This window comes from Lemur catta, chromosome 11 (genome assembly GCF_020740605.2).
Source record: "Lemur catta isolate mLemCat1 chromosome 11, mLemCat1.pri, whole genome shotgun sequence".
Classification (NCBI taxonomy): domain Eukaryota; kingdom Metazoa; phylum Chordata; class Mammalia; order Primates; family Lemuridae; genus Lemur; species Lemur catta.
This window is the reverse complement of record NC_059138.1, coordinates 93,235,110-93,255,441: the sequence shown is the minus strand read 5'-3', so window position 1 is coordinate 93,255,441 and position 20,332 is coordinate 93,235,110. Positions and strand designations below refer to the sequence as shown.

At 46.5% G+C, this 20,332-nt stretch overlaps 1 protein-coding gene across 2 annotated transcripts in view; it reads left to right on the top strand.

Annotated features, from left to right (window-relative positions):
• The window catches only part of DDC (dopa decarboxylase), an 80,103-nt gene that overhangs the window by 16,630 nt on the left and 43,141 nt on the right, over positions 1-20,332 (top strand). For both annotated transcript variants that reach the window (XM_045564733.1, XM_045564734.1), the window contains exons 3-6: positions 2,300-2,413; positions 4,266-4,385; positions 9,484-9,618; positions 10,494-10,637. In XM_045564733.1, coding sequence (XP_045420689.1) covers positions 2,300-2,413; positions 4,266-4,385; positions 9,484-9,618; positions 10,494-10,637 — 513 coding nt within the window. The remainder of the gene's footprint in view (positions 1-2,299; positions 2,414-4,265; positions 4,386-9,483; positions 9,619-10,493; positions 10,638-20,332) is intronic.

Genomic DNA, 20,332 nt, shown 5'->3' with positions numbered 1-20,332 from the left:
CACAGAGGGGCCCCAACACAGATAGGACCTGGCACCATCCCTGATCCTCACTCAGAGGGGAGCAGGGAGTTGGCACTCAGAGGGACTTCACTTTGGCTCTATGCTTCCGCAATACGATTTTCTCTGATAAGGAGTTCACCTGAAGTCCTGTCCATTAATGGGTCTCTGTGAAGCTGGCCTGGCCGTTCCGCTTCCAGACCAGGTGCCTGTGAGGGTGGCCAAACCTGCCATTTAATGCAGCCACATCAGCCTGGCTGAATCGGCCGATCGCCTCACTGTCCTGTGCTCTGGTGGTGGCAAGGACCAAGGACGATGAAAACAGGCACTGACAGTCAGAGGACAGGGATCTGGGGCCCTCAAGATCCCCGCCCTCATTTAAAGGCAGATCACTGAGGCCTTGACTGGGCAACCGGTCAGCCCAGGTGACAGGTCGCTGACCCCGGGCGGTGTTCGGCCTCAGGCCCTGGAGCTCAGCGACCAGCCCCTCAGCGGCAGTGCCTCTCCCGTCACACGGCTCACGGTTCGTCTCCCAGGGGGTGTTCACTCCGCATTTGTGGTGTTTGAGTGGAGAACAGGATTCCTGTTCTTGCCTAGAAGTTGTGCAAACACACTAAGCTGTTCGGCACCAGTCCTCTGTGGGGAGGTGTGGGCAAATGTCAGGCGGGGAGTGCGGGAGGCGGGGGAGTTTGCGGTCCCCCTGCCCCTTTACATGTGGGTACTTGCTGCGCAGAGCTGAGCAGGGGGACCTCAGGCTCTGGGGCAGGGTCGCTGGGTGCAAGCTGTGTGACTGCGGGAAAACCTGGTGGGCCTGGGTGCCCGTGTACAGAGCAGTGTAAGACCCCCATCGCCAGTGTGGCAGTCACAGCGCAGTGCAGAGTGGAGCGACGGAGTATGTCCCCAATCAACAGTCACCCTGGTCCTTTCCAAGGGGCAGGTAGGGCAGGGCCTCCGGGGCTGCAGGGAGGGCCAGGCCCAGGGCCCAGTCTTGCTCTCCGGGCCTGGGCACCTTTGCCTTCGTGGGCCCCTGCTGTCCTAGGAATATGAAAAATTATACTTTACCAATGCACCGGCAGAAAGATGAGTACATTAACACTGCAGACTTTTTTTGACTTGAAAGTTCACTTTTTTCTTCTGATTTTAAAAGAAATCCAAGCATTTCCCAGCTGCTGAGCGTCCTGTGGGCCCTGAGCCTGCTGTGCCGAGTGCGCTATGCGGCCTGCACCGCTCCTCTGCCTCTGGCGTCCCCCGGCCCCCACCCCCGCACTGCCCCCTCCCCACCCCGCACGCCGGCGCACCTGGGGACCGCTCCCACTGCGGGTGATATGTGCTTAATAACTAGTGGTATCAAAGAAGTGGTGCTTCGCATTTGCCCAGACCGTGTCACCCGGCAGCGTCTTAGCTCAGGCTGCTGTAACAGAGCACACAGACCCCGCCTGAAACAACAGACACTGATTTCTCACCGTTCTGGAGCTCTGGAGGCTGGAAGTCCGAGCCCCAGGTGCTGGGCTCAGGTGAGGGCCCCCTTCCTGGTTTACAGACAGCAGATGCTCGCTGCAGCCACACGCAGTGCAGAGTTAGCGCCAGTCTGCTCTTGCTGGGGCACTGATCCCACCCAGGGGCTACACCTCCGTGACATACTCACTGCCACGGACACAACCTCCCGACACCATCGCTTTGGGGGCTAGGATTTCAACATATGAATTGAGGGGGGACACAAACTTTCCATCTGTAGCAACCAGGGGTGTCAGAACACATCCACAGCCGTCGGGGGCCGTGGGGTGGGCCTGGGATTCTGTGTGGCAGAGCTGGAAGACACACGGGAGCACATGCTTCCATCCTACCCGAGGGGACGATGCAGCCCCGAGAGGCACCGGCTGCCTGAGGTAACCCAGCAAACCCAGGCTTTTAACAGAAAGACATCAGCCTCAGGGGCAGCACTTTCACTGATGAGAGCTCCTAGCAAAAACTTGAAACACGGTGTCATTTTTAGAAACCTCATTTGTTTTGGCAAATGATGACTTTCCCCTTAATTTTAGGGGCATAATTTCCTTCTGAGCCAGCAAATATATTCCAGTATTTTAAAAAAGGCATCTGTCTAAAGTAGGGACAGTAAGGCGATATGGAAACACTACAAAGTGAGGGGAGGAAGGTGCCGGGTGGCCGACGTTTGGGGAACTGCGCTACCCCCCACTGGGGTCTGGATGCAGCCAGTGGGCTGGGCCCTGAGGGCACCTGTGTCCCCACCCTCCTGGGCCCGGCTTCCTGCGCCCCTGAGTAACTGCTCCGTCCTCCCGCACAGGTGACCCACTGGCACAGCCCGTACTTCTTCGCCTACTTCCCCACGGCCAGCTCGTACCCGGCCATGCTCGCGGACATGCTGTGCGGGGCCATCGGCTGCATCGGCTTCTCCTGGGTGAGTGTGCGGGTGCTCCGGCAGCCCGGCCCCCACCGACAGTGGGGCGGTCGAGGGGGGGCCCTTCGTGGGCGTGGCACCTGCACACACAGGAGCCGAACGGAGAAATGTCTCAACAACTCAAAGCCAATTCTTCACAGCAGTGTGTTAGGAGCACTTGCTATGAGTTAAAATCCCAGTCTGGGGCCCCAGATTTTCTGCAGTCGGAGCCTGGGAATCTGCATTTCTTCCCAGTGGCCAGACAATTTCTATGCACTCTGAAGCCTGAGAAACCCTACAGCCCCTCTCTCGTTCCATCTGTTCCCAGCCAGGCCTGCTGCTGCAGGACAGGCCCCACCGGGCCCATCAGACGTGCCGAGTGCTCTGAGCAGGGGACTCTAGAAATGGGCCCAGCTCCTGCCCCCACCCCAGCAGTCCCGCCCTCTCTGGGGTGAAATGCCTAGAAAGGCCCCTCGTGGGCTGGCTCTGCCGTGGCTGTCTCCTCCAGGCACAGCGCTACAGGACAGCTCCGTCCTCCCCAATGCAGAGAGCTGGGACTCAGAGCCGGCCTAACGGTCAGGGGCTCAGGGCTGCCCACACCGTGGGGAGTTCTTCAAAGGCCAGGGCGTGTCTCCGGCCTGCTAGGTCCAGAGTGCCCATCTTGTCTGTGCCATGGCGCCGGGTAGACCCGTGGGCATTGGGCTTTGCTGCACGAGGGCCCGAGGTGACAAAGGAGACATCTGTTACTAATCCACAGCACTGAGCAGCGGGTCCAGCCGAGACCACCCTGCCTCACCCGCATGGTACTGGCTCTTCTGTAGGCTGGAGCCTGGGGAGTGGCTGGGGGCGCTGGCATCACAGGGCCCCCAGGCAGGGTGACGAGGCCATCCCTGCTCTTGCCAGTGTCTGCATACTTCCCTGCCAGGCGCCCAGGCTCTCTGTCTCCACTGGGCAGAGCTGGCCCGGGCACGGCCAGTGTGGCCTGGGCTGAGCACACCTTCTTCTAAGGGGCATGTTTTTTCATTGGATATCATAGTGCATTTCATTTAGTTCGGCTGGTCTAGACCCATTCTGTCCCTGCAGGGTGGCTTGGCCTTAGTATCCAGTTATGTCTGCTCATTCTAGGACAGTCTGACTGCTCGTGGGCTTTGGAGGGGGCCTCAGTGTCTCTCAGGCTGTGTTGCCTGGCACTTGTGGGTCCTAACAGGGCACAGGTTCCCAGTAGGGCTAGGCTAGCCGGGACGGGGCAGAGGCCGGCAGGAGGGCTGCCCGGGAGAGAAAAAGCACTCCTCTCACTCTTACCAGCAACGCAGCACGACGCCGGCGTGCACATCTAGGCACGAGAGCACCTTTGAGCACAACGTAGGCCCCTTATGTGGAGACTTATATGAAAGTGGAGGCTCAATCCATCTTTGGATGGGGCCCAAGGCCAGCCTGCCACCTCCTGTGTCAAGGAGAGCGGAGAGTCCATAGACCAAAGCCATAGGGAGCTTTTGCAACAAGACTGATGGCTTCCCCAAGGACGCCCAGAGGGTGAAAGCTGCCCCAGGCCCACTGTGACTCGGTACAGTGCCTCTCCCATTCACCGGTGACTGTGGAGGAGAGCCCACCCGTGGGCTTTCTAGAAACAAATCGATGAATAGGTGAGCAAGCCCGCAGTGCCTGTGTAGCAAGGCACAGTGGAGTAAGGTTTATTACATTCTTCTTGCACGAGTCTTGTCAAGGAACACGTATCTGAAACTTCTTTCAAGCATTTGAACGGCATCTGAGATTGGGTGATTTTAATTCGGGGTTCAGGGGAAGGTTAAACCTTCCTGCTGCTCCCCCGATTCTGCAACGTCCAGCCCTCGGTCGATCCCTCCCTCCCCCGCAGGCGGCGAGCCCGGCGTGCACGGAACTGGAGACCGTGATGATGGACTGGCTGGGGAAGATGCTGCAGCTGCCCGAGGCCTTTCTGGCTGGGAACAGGGGAGAAGGGGGCGGCGTGATCCAGGTGAGGCGGGAGGGCCCTGTCCCTACGCGCGGGCTCCACACAGGACCGAGGTCCTGGGGATTTCTCCCAGAGAGTAGACAGAACGAGCTCTTAGGACACCCTGGTCCTGGCGCTGCAGGATCTAGATTCAGACCCCAGAGCTGTGTCTCCCTCGCCGTGGGCAGGGTGCTTCCCCCGCCCTCTGCAGTCCACAGGGGAGGGGACCGTGGCTCCCCCCCCCACCCTCTGCAGTCCACAGGGGAGGGGACCGTGGCTCCCCCCCCACCCTCTGCAGTCCACAGGGGAGGGGACCGTGGCTCCCCCCGCCCTCGGCAGTCTACTTGAGAGGGGACTGTGGCTCCCCCCCTAACCCACCCTCGGCAGCCCACGGGAGAGGGGACCGTGGCTCCCCCTGTCCTCAGCAGTCCACATGAGAGGGGACCATGGCTCTCACACAGCAACAGCAGCTAACACGGAGGTTGGGTTCCCTGTTGCCAGCCACCCTGCCTCGCTCTTTCCGGGCCTTAGCTCGTTGACTTCTCACACCAACACTGTGAATTAGGGGACGTTTTAATACACCCGTTTACAGGTGAGGAAACTGAGGTCACTTGCCCGTTGGCTCCATATCTGTGCAGCTCAGAGCCTGGGATTTCCCCACCACAGGGTCCCGTCCTCAGCATGGGTGGCAGTTGTGACCGTGCTTCAGAGGACAGCAGTGCTGCTTGTCCGTCAGCCCACAGTTTACCTGAAGATGCTGTTTTTTCTATGCACTGATTTAATTCATTCTCCTCATTTAACATGAACCCGCTGCCAGAGCTCACACCAGGGAACGAGACAGACCCAGATGACAGTGTGATGGAACTTGTGTTCCACTGGGCTTGCAGGACAAATGCCACTGGGGTGACTTGGGCCGGGTGCATTTTCTCTCTTAGTTCCTAGCACGGAAGATGAACTATATTGAACCCACCACCCTCCCTTTCCTCATTCTTCTCACGTCGAGTACATGACGTAAGGTCGGGAAAGCATTGCTAACTTCGGGGAGGAAGGCAGTTCCTTTTCCAGCAGTGTCTTCTCCAAGGCTCCGAGAATCAGAGAAGGCCCACGCAGCAGGGAGACGCCGAGGCTCGGCCTGCAGAACGCCGTTGTGTGAGAGCACTGGCGGCCTTGCCAGGCGGGACGGGGGAGCGAGCCTCCCGCTTCGCATGGACCAGGGGCCCTGACCTCCCGTGCACCTGTTTTCTCCTGCCGCTGTAACAAATGGTAGTGGCTTACCACAGCACAAGTTTGTCATCTCACAGTTCTGTAGGGCAGAAGTCTGACCTAGGTCTTACTGGGCTGAAACCTCAGTTGACACCTTGGAAGCTCCAGGTGAGAATCTGTTTCTTTGCCTCTTGCTGCTTCTAGAGGCCTCTGGAATTCCTTGGCCATGGCCCCCACCTTCATTTTCAAAGCCAGCTGTGTTCCACCCCTCGGACCTTTCTATGTGGTCATGTCTTCCTCTGACCACAGACCTGAAAGTGGGTCTCCACTTTTAAGGACCCATGTGATGGGATTGGGGTCCACCCAGATAATCCAAGATAATCTCCCCTAGTCAAGGCTCTTAATTTAATCACATCAGCAGTGTCACTTTCTCCCTGTAAGGTAGCAGTCACAAGTTCTGGGGATTACGGCCTGGATCCTTGAGGTGGGGGTGCATTATTCTGCCTACCACATCCAGCATGCGTCAGAGTCATGGAGAGAGCCTGTTTACAATGCCGATTCCTTTAGAGATCAGAATTCAGCAGGACTTGGGTGGACCCAGGAGTGTGACCTCTAATTCGTTCTGATGCCTTCCCTGTGACCGGCAGGCACGGGGCAGTCTCAGAGCCACTCCGTCTGTGCACGTCCCTCCCATCCTCTGGTTGTCCTACTTTCCATCGTGTGGAAGTGGTTCTGGGTGGGGGCTGATGGAAAGGAAACACTAGCTATGTTGTGAGCAAAGCTTGTGAAGGACTCGTAAACATAACGGCGACAGTGACCCTGCAAATGCAGCACACTTCTCCCCAGGACGGTTTTCCTTTTTTTTTGGAGGCTGGGGAAGCCTCCTTGGCCAAGACCACGGCACAGATAGGACGTCACAGGTACTCTTCGGGCTCGGTGAGGGGCTGCCGCACACTGCCCCCGCCGACACCCAGCCCACTGCCCTTCCCCTTGGTGAAGGCCGGGACACGGTCCAGCGGGTCTTTTTAGTGGATGAGGAAATGGAGGCCCAGAAAGGTAGCACAGGGGCAAAAACTAATTAAAAACAAGGCTAGTACGAAAGAAAACTGCTACGACTGTTAGGCCAGCTCGTCCCTGACGGTTTGCTTGGGTTAGTGTCCAGAGGGGTGCATGCTACCCGTAGGTTAAATTATCTTTTCATTAAAGACAGCCCCATTTTTGAGTGTCAGTGGAAATCCTAGCAGTTGGTCAGGAATAATCCTAGCGGCTCTCAGCCTGGGCTTCCACAGTGTCTCTGTGAGCCCCATCCGCTCACTACAGGACAGAAGCAGGCAAAGGGGTCTGCGTTTGCAGCCAGCAGCTGGCCTTCCCAGCTGACAAGGCTGATTGTCGGTAATTAGCAAGGCCCCAAAGAGCAGCAGGGCCTGGTGACAGCCCGAGAGCGGCCGTATTGATCCCTTCAGAGCTGTAATCACAGCTGCCGGGCATCCGTGCAGAGACGGCGTCTGAGTCAAAAGGCGAATTGTCACTGTGAGGCTGGACCAAATGTGGGCTGTGGACACGGTCTCCTAATTGAGGTTGAAGTCTCTTGCAGAAGAAAAACCAGTTTCTCACCGTGTGTGTGGTGACACTTGACAAACCCAGAAGGTGAAAGGACATTTCTACTCACAGCATGGGCAGCCCAGGCCTCAGGTCTCACCAGCTCCCTCTGCCTCTGGCACGGGCTCGCCATGGCAACTGTGCTGCCGGCCCACAAAGCCATCCTCCCTGCTGTCCCACCACGGCCACCCTCCCGGCGCTTCCCTCAGTGAGACCTGCTCACGAGGCCCCTCTGCCTCCACGCCGCGCTGCGGCTGTGTGGCTCCGGATGCTCTGCTGACAACTTCTTCCTTGCACTTTTCTATTTTCAAATACTTTTTGTTGACTTAAGAAGGGGAATTTCCTCTCAGGACGAGGACGGAGCCCAGAGGAAAGCCCATGATGCACTGGCACGGCTATGCAAAGCCTTCATTAGAATTTGGTTTAGAGAACAAACATTTGGGTTCCGGAGGCTTCAAGCAGAGGGCAGAGTTGAGATGGGGAAGCTGCAGTCACACCTGGGTGAGGGTGGGAACGGGGGCTACGCCTTTCAATGGGCTTTCATGTTGCATTTCCAGTGCGAACAGAGGAACCCACGATAACAAAATGTGTGTGGGTTTGGCGGGGCCGGGAAACAAGCCATGTGGGAGGGATGCTGGGGTGCGTGGGAGGAGGGCAGAACCTGTGCAGTGGGGGAGCTGCACTTCCTGGGCTGGCTGATGTGCCTTTGCCTGCCAGGTTTCTTTAACCTGGCCAAAGCCACGTCTAAAGTCACTGCTCATGGAAATACGGCCTGAGGGAAACAAGGTTCCCACGCCAGATGCTGAATGAAGAGGATTTGGCATCTGTGTATTTGAACTCACGCGTTAGAGCTAGAGACACGCATAAATGTACTAACCTTTAAATATCAACCGTCTCCCCAAAGCATGAGTTGGCTCAAAAGAGTAAGTAAAAGTAGTGGAATGGTAAAATCAAAATGGGAAATCAGGATCAATGAAGAGAGGATAAAATGTTAATGAGGAAAGCTAGCATTTCTATTTAATTATTATATATTTCCCTGTAAAATTCTATAATCTTATAAACCTTTCTCATAGTCAACAAAAAGATACCTTCTTGTACTTGTCCTTTCTAATGTTAATACTGGGCCGTTGATGGAGTTCCTCTAGGATTTGTTTAGGAGGGAAAACGCTCACAGATGTGGGGGCCCAGGACACCCAGAAGAGGCAGGTGTGGCTCCCCCCTGGCCATGCCCCACGCCAGCTGCCAACGTGGGACAGGGCATTTAACTCTCTGACCATCAGTTTCCCCACCTGAAGATGAGAAAATACAAAAATAGGATTATTTGCAAATTAAATGGGATAACATAGCAGGCACTGAATCCGTTATCTTTTACTGCCCCACCCAACCTCAAAGGAGTGAACTTTGAACAGTTCTTTACGACTCTGCTAAAATAAATTGTTGACATTAGTTTGCTAGGGCTGCCATAACAAAATACCACTGACTAGGTGGATTAAACAGCAGAAATTTGTCTTCTCACAGTTCTAGAGACTAGAAGTCCAAGATCAAGGTGTCAGCAGGGGTGGCTTTTCCTCATGCCTCTCTCTTCGGCTCGCAGACATCCACCTTCTCCCTGTGTCCTCAGGGTCTTCTCTGCATGCATTCACAGGTCTAAGGTCTAAATTTCCTCTTCTTATCAGGGTACCAGTCAGACTGGATTAGGACCCAGCCATAAGACCTCATTTTAGCTTACTTACTTCTTTAGAGAGCCTATTTCCAAATACGGTCACCTTCTGAGGTCCTAGGGGTTGGAGCTTCAACCTATGAATTTTAGGGTACACAATTCAACCTATATCACTAAGGATTAAGAGAAATCCTCCAAGGCATTTCCGAGTCTCAATGAAAATGCACCCTCATTTTATTAACAAATCGCTCTGTCCGAGTGTTTATGAACAGAACACGCAGCTGGGCTTGGACGCCGATGCCCGGGCCGGTCTCCTCGGATGGGCTGTGAGCAGCTCCCGGGCCAGGCCGTGGGGGGCCTGTGAGAAGCCGCCTGCGAGGCAGCCCTCCCAGCACCCACCGCGCGCCAAGTGCTCAGCAGTGTTCGCTGTCACCATTGCATAAAGCAGACCAGCAAGGTCAAACTGACACTAAGAGCGGACGTGGCAGTCTCAGGTGTTCACAAGTGTTAGTTTTCTCCTGTGCAAGGACAGTGAACTTTGCCATTTCAGATTCGTCCTTTAAGAAAAATACGGACACAACATAGTATGTATTCCAACAGTTTAGATACCGATTCCTTTGGTATATTTGAGTAACGTTTGGATTTTTCTCTTGGATTTAGGGAAGTGCCAGTGAAGCCACCCTGGTTGCCCTGCTGGCTGCTCGAACCAAAGTGACCCGCCGGCTGCAGGCGGCCTCCCCGGAGCTGACGCCGGCCGCCATCATGGAGAAGCTGGTGGCCTACGCATCCGATCAGGTGAGGGTGCTGGGGGCACGTGGCCTCAAGTCCCAACAAGACTTCAAGGTCTGAATGTTTTGTTTTATGTCCAATTCAAACAAGACAAAACCACATGGCATCTTTTCACATCCAAAGACAGTTCTTTAGGTATCACTGAGACAGAGTCCTGTGCTGAAGGGAAGGAGTGGATCCCGGTCGGCAACTGGACAGGTCGAGGTGGGAAGAAACTAAATGTGTTGAGAGCTCACCGAGACCGGCTCCCTTTCCATTCCTGCCAGCGTGGACCTGCTTTGTGTTCATCTGCAATTTAAGTTCTCTGATCTCAGGCCCCTTGTAGGGTTGAGCGAGGGACAGTGGTGCAGAGGTGGGGACGGAGTTGCAGGGTGGGAGGTGGCAGCTTTCGTGAGACAGGACTGTAAAGAAGCTCTGAGAGAGGATGGATCTGCCGTCCAGGGCTGGCGCCTCGTCGCGGGTTTTTCTCCAGACGCATCTGCCGAGCTTGGCCACCGAGCCGCCCAAGGCCCCCAAGTGAGAGGCAGGGCCCAAATTTGAGCCTGGGATCTCGAGTCCACCTCCCAGGTGTACTTTCCAGAGTCTCACCTGCTCTTGAGTTCAAACAAACGAATGGAAAACTTCCCCGATACTGACCCAGCACTTCACCCTTATTAGCGCCTGATTCATTACATTTAAAAGCAGGATTCCATATGAATAGAAACGACTCCAGGAAATAAGGGTCTTCCTGAAGATGCAGGGAGCGGGGCGGGGGAGCAGTTCTGCCGCCGGCGTGGGAGAGACGCCCTGTGTGGGAACCGTGGTTGCTCTCTGTAGACGCAGGGCCTGGCAGCAGCTGCACGAGCACAGCCGCACAGCCCTAACCTCTGCTTCCTTTCCAGGCACACTCCTCGGTGGAGAGAGCCGGATTAATTGGTGGAGTGAAATTAAAAGCCATCCCTTCAGACGGCAACTATGCCATGTGTGCTTCTGCCCTGCAGGAGGCCGTGCAGAGAGACAAGGCGGCTGGCCTGATTCCGTTCTTTGTAAGTTCAACAGCACTTGTTGCATATGGTGCCAAGGGGGTCTCTGAGCCCTGCCTGGGCCTGGATAGCGCTCTGGGGTGCCAGAGCCACCTTGCAGGCTGCCATGAGGGTTGCAGGCCAGGTGGTATTTACGTTGTCTCCTTGAGGAAGGCTGGAGAAAGACTCCATTTGTTTTCCATTCTACATCTTTAATCTCAGAAAGGAGTAGCCAGAGCACCACTGTCTGGTGGGTTCTGCTAAGCCCAGAAATCTAGCTTCTGCTTCCTGTTAAAAGGGACACTGTGGGATCATCCCTTGACAGCCCTATTATGACATGGTAAATGTTCTAAGTAATGAGACAGTATGATGAGTGAACTGAATTAAAGATAAAAACCAACAGGCCTTGTTGCCTGGGTGGAGTGTTCTCAGTAGACACTAGGATGTGTGATTTGTGACAGGTGTGTTGCAAGCAAGCAGTGATTGCTCATTGGTAAAATATCTAACGAGCCAGGTAGCGTGCTGGTTCTCTTGTGTACAGATATGCATTTTCCAGTGGGGAAGAAATAATTGGCGTAAGAATTGTCATAGCTCTGACATGGCCCTAGCAGTATGCCTGGGACTGATACCTTCTTGTGATGGCAATTAAAATGTAATCATGGCACTACCACATGGTATTTGGGATGCCCATAAGAGTCACCTGGGGAGATTTTAAAAACACACTCATGCCAGGCCTAGTTCCTGATTAATTTTGCCAGAATCTCTGGGAATGGAGCCAGGTATCAGAAACATTTCGTAGCAATTTTGAGATTCTTGTTTGCAGCCAAGATTGAGGAACATGCTGAGACGGACACTCCAGTGTCTGGGCATTCCTTGGTGGCCAGAGCAATCTAGGCTGGATAGACATTTTATGAGCCACACATTAATAACATCTACCACTTTTTATTTAAGAATTAATCTTTAAGAAAAGCTTTTTTCCTCTATTTTTTTTTTGTCAGTTCATATTAACTACCATGTATTGAATAGCTAACATGTGACTGGGGAGTCATGGGGTGTATGGTTTTACATAAAATTTTATCCTAATCTGAAGAGTTCCCAGGAGTCGGAGCTAACAAATGATTGTAATGTGGAAGGGTGGACGCTCAGAGGTAGCACATAGAGAGAGATGACGGCAGAGTCCTTCTGAAGGACAAGACAAGAGCCTGCCAGTGGATCAAGTGCACCTGCCATGTCACCTGGAGTGTCTTTCTCAGTCCTCCTCCTCGGCTTCATCTTTCTCCCTTGCAGGCCTCGCCACCTGCCACACCTCTCTGCCTGTCTGTTTGCTGCCGCTCTCTGCCTAGCAGAAGGCACGTGGTGGAGGGCCCGTGTCCATCACGGCATTAGCCTCAGCTCCCCACAGAGTACCGGGCGCTTAGCAGAAGCTCCATAAACATTTGTCAAATAAATAAAGATTTGGAAGGAACATCATTCTAGGTGGAAAGAAAGATTACCCTTAAAATAATTTCAGTCCAATTTGAAAGGATTCTATTTAAGTCAGTTAAATTTCTTTGAACCTATAGTGTCAATATTAAGACTTACTAGAATATCCTGTCTTGGGAAAAATAAATCTATCAAAACACACTCTTTTAGGTTTGAAGAATGAAAACAATGGAGAAAACATCACATAAAATGTTGAGATTGTATTTCATAAACATTGTAAAACTCATAAATAATATAAAAAGATTACTGGCAAGAACAACTTACAGCATTATGTTGTAAAGTAAATCTTAAAATAAGAAGGCTTACAAGTCAATAAGCAAAAAGGCAACATGCTAGTGGAAAAACACACAAAACGTATGAAGTCAGTTCCATATACAGTCACAAAAAGTCAATAAGAACCATAAAACCAATTCTGATCTTCTAATAACCAAAGAAATTAGTTACTGAGAGAGGTATGTTAAAATCTCACACTATGATTATAGATATGATTTGTCTATTTCTACATTTATATCTGTTAAATTCTATACATATTTTAAAGCTTATTAATTTGGTGCATGCAGATTTAGAATTGTCATATTTTCCTGGTGAACGATCATTTATCGCTGGGAAATGCCGTCTTATCTCTAGTAACGCCTCTTGTCCTGTAGTCTGCTGTGTCTGACATCACCGAGTTGACATCTGTTTGCTACTGAGTAGTGTCTGTATGACATGTTTTCCATCCTTCTACTCTCAGCCTTCCTGTTCTCTTACATTTAAGGCGTCTCCCATGTAAGCGGCATAGGGCTCTTGCTATATTTAAAATTTGTTTTTAAATCCAGTGTGGTGATTGTTATCTGTTATGTCCATTTACACTTGAGGTAATTATTGATACATCTAAACACTACCTACCATCTTTCTATTTGTTTTCTGTTTGACCCATCTCTTATGATGATTGATTTTCTCTCCTTTCTTGCCTCTTCTTGGATTGTTGTATATTATTCCATTTTCTTCATTCTTAGCTTGTTAGTTATATACTGTTTTATTATGCCTCCTTGTGACCTTTTGTGTTATTATTACCATATATTTCAATTCTATATATATTTAAAACCTCATGAGCCATTGTTGTTATTTTATTTGGGCAGTATACATTTAGATAAACTACCTCTGGCAATCACTAATCTTTTTATTGTTTCCATAGATTTCTCCTTTTCTGGAATCTTGTATAGTTGGAATCTTACAATATATAGCCTTTTCAGACTGACTTCTTTTACTTATAAATATGTAGTTATGTTTTCTCCATGTCTTCCAGTGCTAGGTAATTTCCTTCTTTTTTTGCTGAATAATGTTTGTGGTATAGATATACCACAAGTTACTCATCATTCACCTATTGAGGGATATCTTGGTTGCTTCTAAGTTTTGGCAATTATTCATAAAGTGATATAAGCATTTGTGCGCAAGTTTTTGTGTGGACATAAGTTTTCAACTCATTTGGGTAAATACCAAGGAGCACAGTTGCTGGACGATATGTCAAGAGTGTGCTCAGTTTTATAAGGAACTGCCAAACTTTCTTTCAATGTGGCTGTACCATTTTACATTCCCATGACCGATGAATGAGAGTTCCTGTTTTTCCATATCCTTGTCAGAATTTGGTTTTGTCAGTGTTTTTGATTCTGGCCATCCTAGTGGATGTGTAATGGTATCTCATTGTTGCTTTAATTTGAATTTTCCTAGTGATATATGATGTTGGGCATCTTTTCATGTACTTATTTGTTATCTGAATATCTCCTTTTGTGAGATGTGTGTTTGGATCTTTTGCTCACATTTTAATTGGATTGTTTTATTATTGTTGAGTTTTAAGAGTTCTTTGTACATTTTGTTATCAATCCTTTACCAAGATATTTGTTTTGCAAATGTTTTCTTCCAGTCTATATCTTGTCATTTCCTTCTCTGAACCATGTCTCTTACGAGGTACAGGTTTTTAATTTCAATGAAGTCCTGATTATCAATTATTTCTTTCATGGATTATGCCTTTGGTGCTGTATTTAAAAATTCATCACCAAATCCAAGGTCATGTAGATTTTCTCCTATATTACCTTCTAGAAGTTTTATAGTTTTGTATTTTACATATAGGTCTATGTTGTATTTCCAGTTAATTTTTGTGAGAGGCATAAGGTCTGTGTCTAGATTCATCTTTTTGGGGATGTCTAGTTGTTCCAGCACCATTTGTTGAAAATGCTATCCTTCCTCTATCTAATTGCCTTTTCTCCTTTTTCAAAGATGAGTTGAGGACATTTGTGTGGGTCTATTTCTGTTCCATTGACCTATTTGTCTCTTGTTTTGCCAAGACCACACTGTCTTGATTACTGTAGGTTTTTTTTTTTTTTTTTTTATTTCAGCTCTTCATAGGGGTACAAAAGCTCAGGTTATGTACATTGTCCGTGTCCCGCCCATCCCCCTAAGTCAGAGCCTCAAGTGTGTCCATTCTCCAGACAGTGCACCTGTCACTCACCATGTAGTCATACCTCCATCCCCTCCCCCCACCTACCCGAGTCAGCACCTTCAAGCATGACCATTCCCCAGACGGTGCGCAACGCACTCGTCATGTAGGCATACACCCCTCCCCTGCCCCCACCCCCCGTCTCAGTCTGATATCCAATTGGTATCCTTCCCCGATGTGCATTAGGTTGATGATCAGGGAAACCAATTTTCTGGTGAGTACATGTGATGCTTGTTTTTCCATTCTTTCAATACTTCACTTAATATAATGGGTTCCAACTCTCTCCAGGAGAACCAAAGAGATGTCGTAACACCGTTATTTCTTATAGTTGAGTAATACTCCATGGTATACATATAACACAGTTTACTAATCCATTCGTGGACTGATGGGCATTTGGGTTGTTTCCACATCTTTGCGATTGTGAATTGTGCTGCTATAAACATTAGGGTACAGGTGTCTTTGTTATAGAATGACTTTTGTTCTTCTGGGTATATGCCCAATAATGGGATTGCTGGATTGAATGGTAGGTCTGCTTGAATCTGTTTAAGGTATCTCCATAATGTTTTCCACAGGGGTTGCACTAGTTTGCATTCCCACCAGCAGTGTATGAGTGTTCCTGTCTCTCCGCATCCACGCCAACATGTATTGTTTTGGGATTTTTTGATAAAGGCCATTCTCACCAGAGTTAAGTGGTATCTCATTGTGGTTTTGATTTGCATTTCCCTGATGATTAGGGATGTTGAGCATTTTTTCATATGTTTGTTAGCCATTCTCATATCTTCTTTTGAAAAATTTCTATTCATGTCATTTGCCCACTTTTTGATAGGATTGTTTGATTTTGTCTTGCTGATTTTCCTCAGTTCTAAATAGATTCTTGTTATCAGTCTTTTATCTGATGTGTAGTATGTGAAAATTTTTTCCCATTCTGTAGGCTGTCTGTTTATTTTCGTGACTGTTTCTTTGGCTGTGCAGAAGCTTTTTAATTTAATCAGGTCCCATTCATTTATTTTTGTTGTTGCTGTGATTGCCTTAGGGGTTTTCTTCATAAATTCTTTGCCTAGACCAATGTCTGTAAGAGTCTTTCCTACATTTTCTTCTAGAATTCTAATCATTTCCCATTTAAGGTTTAAATCTGTTATCCACCGTGATTTGATTTTTGTGAGAGGTGAAATCTGTGGGTCCTGTTTCAGTCTTCTACATGTGGCTATCCAGTTTTCCCAGCACCATTTATTGAATAGGGATTCTTTTCCCCAGAGTATGTTTTTATCTATTTTGTCAAAGATTAGATGGCTATATGAGGATGGTTTTATATTTGGATTTTCTGTTCTGTTCCACTGGTCTGTGTCCCTGCCCTTGTGCCAATACCAGGCAGTTTTAAGAACCACAGCCTTGTAGTATAGTTTGAAGTCTGGCAAATTAATGCCTCCCATTTTGTTTTTATTGCTTTAAATTGGTTTTGCTACACGGGGTCTTCTCTGATTCCATACAAAGTGTGTAATTATTTTTTCTAAATCTGTGAAAAATGATGTTGGTAATTTAATAGGAATTGCATTGAATCTATAGATTACTTTGGGTAGTATAGACATTTTAACAATGTTGATTCTTCCAATCCATGAGCATGGTATGGTTTTCCACCTATTTACGTGTTCTGCAATTTCCTTCCTTAGTGTTTCATAGTTCTCTCTATAGAGGTCCTTTACCGCTTTAGTTAAACATATTCCTAGATATTTTATTTTCTTTGTTGCTATTTTGAAGGGTATTGAGTCCTTAATTTGGTTCTCCGATTGAATATTATTGGCATATATGAATGCCTCTGATTTGTGTGTATCGATTTTATAACCTGAGGCTTTACTGAATTCATTAATTAATTCCAGGAGTCTCTTGGTTGAGTCCTTGGGGTTTTCCACATATAACATCATATCTTCAGTGAAGAGTGAGAGTTTGATTTCTTCTGTCCCTATTTGGACACCCTTGATTCTGCTCTCTTGCCTGATAGCTCTCGCAAGGACTTCCAATACTATGTTGAAAAGTAATGGGGACAGTGGACAACCTTGTCTGGTTCCAGTTCTGAGTGGGAATGCTTTCAATTTTTCTCCATTCAGTATGATGTTGGCTGTGGGTTTGTCATATATGGCTTGTATTATTTTTAGGTAGGTCCCGTTTATGCCTATTTTGTTAAGCGTTCTTATCATAAAAGGGTGTTGAATTTTGTCAAATGCTTTTTCTACATCTATTGAGAGGATCATATGGTCTTTATTTTTGCTTCTATTTATGTGGTGAATTACATTTATAGATTTTCGTATGTTGAACCACCCCTGCATCTCTGGGATGAAGCCTACTTTGTCGTGGTGAATTACATTTATAGATTTTCGTATGTTGAACCACCCCTGCATCTCTGGGATGAAGCCTACTTTGTCGTGTTTTTTACTAAACCCTGAAGTCAGGTAGTGTCAGGTCAAACCCCTGACATTGTTGTTCAGTATTGTGTTGGCTATTCTGGGTCTTTTGCCTCTTCATGTGAACTTTAGAATCAGTTTGCCAGTATACTCAGTGTAACTCACTAGAACTTTAAATGAGATTGCATTGAATTTAAAGATCAAGTTGGAAGAACTCACGTCTTACTATCGAAACTTCCTATCCATGTACATGGAATAAGTCCACATTTACTTAGATTTTTTTTATTTCATTTCCTCAGAGATTTATATTTTTCCTCATGTAGATCTTACATATATTTTGTTGGGTTTAATACCTAAGTATTTCATTTTTTGGTGCAAATGGAAATGATATATGTTTTTATTTCAAATTTCTTTTTTTTCATTGCTGGAATTTAAGGAAGCAATTAACTTTTGTCTATTAAACTTTTATCCTGCAGCTTGTTAAAATTGTTTATTAATTCCAAGAGGGCTTTGCTTTTGTCTTGGTTTTGGGTTTATTCTTTGAGATTTCTATATAGATAACCTTGTCATCTGCAAACGAAGACAGTTTTTTCTTCCTTTCCAATCTGTGTACCTTTATTTTATTTTCTTATTTTATTGCATTAGCGAGAACTCTCAGTACAATGTTGAATAGGAGTAGTGAGAGCAGATAGCCTCGCCTTATTCCTGGTCTCAGAAGAGAAACATCTAATTTTTCACCATTAAGTATGATATTAGCAGTAGGTTCTTTGTAGATGTCATTTATCAAGTTGAGTTCTGTTCTAATCCTAGTTTGCTAAGAGTTTTTATCATGAATGAGTGCTGAATTTTGTCAAATACTTTTTCTGTATCTATTTACATAATCATGTGGTTTTCCTTCTTTAGCCTGTTGATATGATAGATTATATAGTATATAGATTATATTTATTTATTTTCAAATATTGAATCAGCCTGGAATAAATACTACCTGATTGTGGTGTACAATTTTTTTATACATTGTTGGATTCAATTTGCTAATATTGTGTTGAGGATTTTTGCATCTATATTCATGAGGAATATTGGTCTATACTTTCCTTTCTTGCCGTGTCTTTGTCTGGTTTTGGTATTAGAGTAATGCTAGCCTCACAGAATGAGTTAGAAAGTATTCCTTTTGCTGCTGTTTTCTATAAGATATTGTAGAGAACTGGTATAATTACATCCTTAAATGTTTAGTGGAACTCATCAGTGGAACTGTCTGTTGTAGAAGATCATTAATTATTGATACAATTTTTAAATAGTTACAGCCTTATTGAGATTATCTATTTCTCTTTGTGTGAATTTTGGTAGATTGTATCTTTCAAGGAATTGGTCCATTTCACTTAGGTTTTTAAATGTGTGGGCAAAGAGTCCATAATATTTCTTTATCATCTTTTTAATGTCTATGGGATCAATAGTGATGGCTCTTCTGCTTTCATTTCTGATATTAGTAATTTGGGTCTCCTCTCTTTTTTCTTAGTTAACCTGTCCAGAGGTTTTGAAATTTATTGATCTTTTTTGATGAAACAGCTTTTTTCTCTATTGATTTCCTGTTTTTAAATTCATTGATTTTCTGCTCTAATTCTTATTCCTTTCTTGTCTTCTGCTGTTTACTTTGCATTTAAATTGCTTCGTTTTCTAGTTTCCTAAGGTAAAAGCTTAGATTATGGATTTTTCTTCTTTTCTCATGTATACATTCAATGCTGTACATTTCCCTCTAAGCACTGTTCTCACTACATTCCACAAATTTTGATAAATCGTGTTGTCATTTTCATTGAGGGTGAAGTATTTTTAAATTTCATTTGAGGCTTCTCCTTTGGCCTTTAGAAATGTGTTGTTTGATCTCTAAGAGTTTTGGGGTTGGGTTTTTCCAGTTATCTTTTTGTTACTGATTTCTAGTTTAATTCCATTGTGGTCTGAGAGCACATGTTGTGTAATGTCTATTCTTTTAAGTTTGTTGAGATACGTTTCCTGGCCCAGAACGTACTCTATGTGAGCCTGAGAAGGACATGCATTCTGCTGTCATCGGATGAAGTATTTTCTAGATATTAATTAGATCTGGTTGATGGATGATACTTTTCAGTTCAGCTACATCCTTAGCTGACTTCTGACAGCTGGATCTGTCCATTTCTGATAGGGGGTGTTGAAGTCTCCAACTATAAGACTGGGTTTATCTATTTCTCCTTGAAGTTCTATCACTTTTTGCCTCATGTATTTTGCCGCTCTGTTGGTAGGTTCATACTCATTAAAGATTGTTGTGTTTCCTTGAAGAAACATATCATTATCATCATGTAATGCTGCTCTTTTATTACTTTTATCATTATTTTGGTCCCCATTATATCCTCTGGTGAGTTTTCTTTTTAATTTTTAATTTTGGTAAAGTGCACACAACATAGAATTTATCATCTTAACCATTTCCAAGTGTATAGTTAAATGGCATTAAGTACATTCACATTGTTTTGCAGCCATCACCACCAATCCACCTCCAAAACTCTTTACATCTTACAAAAGTGAAACTGCACCCATTAGACAGCAGTCCCCATTCCCTCCTCCCCCCAGCCCCTGCAAACCACCATTCTACATTCTGTCTCTTTGACTTTGACTATGCTATTTCCTAATATAAATGGAATTATTTAGTATCTGTCTTTTTGTGACTTACATATTTCACTTAGTGTAATGTCCTTGAAGTTCATCCATGTTGTACCACGTGCCAGAATTTTCTTTCTTTTCAAGGTTGACTGATATGAAGGGACTTGCTTCTGTCACTTTGCTATTGGTTTTTTTTATGCCTTATAGCTGTTTTGTCCCCCATTTCATGCATTACTGTCTTCTGTGTTTAGTCGATTTTTGTGTAGTGAAACGTTTGCATTCCTTTCTCATTTACTTTTGTGTATATTCTATACCTATTTCCTTTGTGGGTACCAGGACAATGACATTGAATATCATAAAGTTATACACTTAGAATATACATTTAGACAAGCTCAACCTAAATAACATACAAAAACTCTTCTTTACATCTACGACCCTACTCCTTTCAGTGGTTGTTGTCACAGAATTGTATCTTTGTACCTCGTATCTCCAAAACCATAAGCTAATCATTTTTAGAAATGCACTGGTCTCTTTAGTTATGTAGGAAAATGTGTAGTTAAAAAAAAAAGCAGTAGTAACATTAGCTTTTAGAGTAACAATTGCTTTTTTAAAAGAAAATAGGTCGGTGTCTTAAATCATATTGAAAACAAAAAGTGCAGTTACAAACACTGTTGTTATAATGACATGAGCTCTTATAATTGCCCATGTATTTGCCTTTAATAAGATCTTTATTTCTTTATATG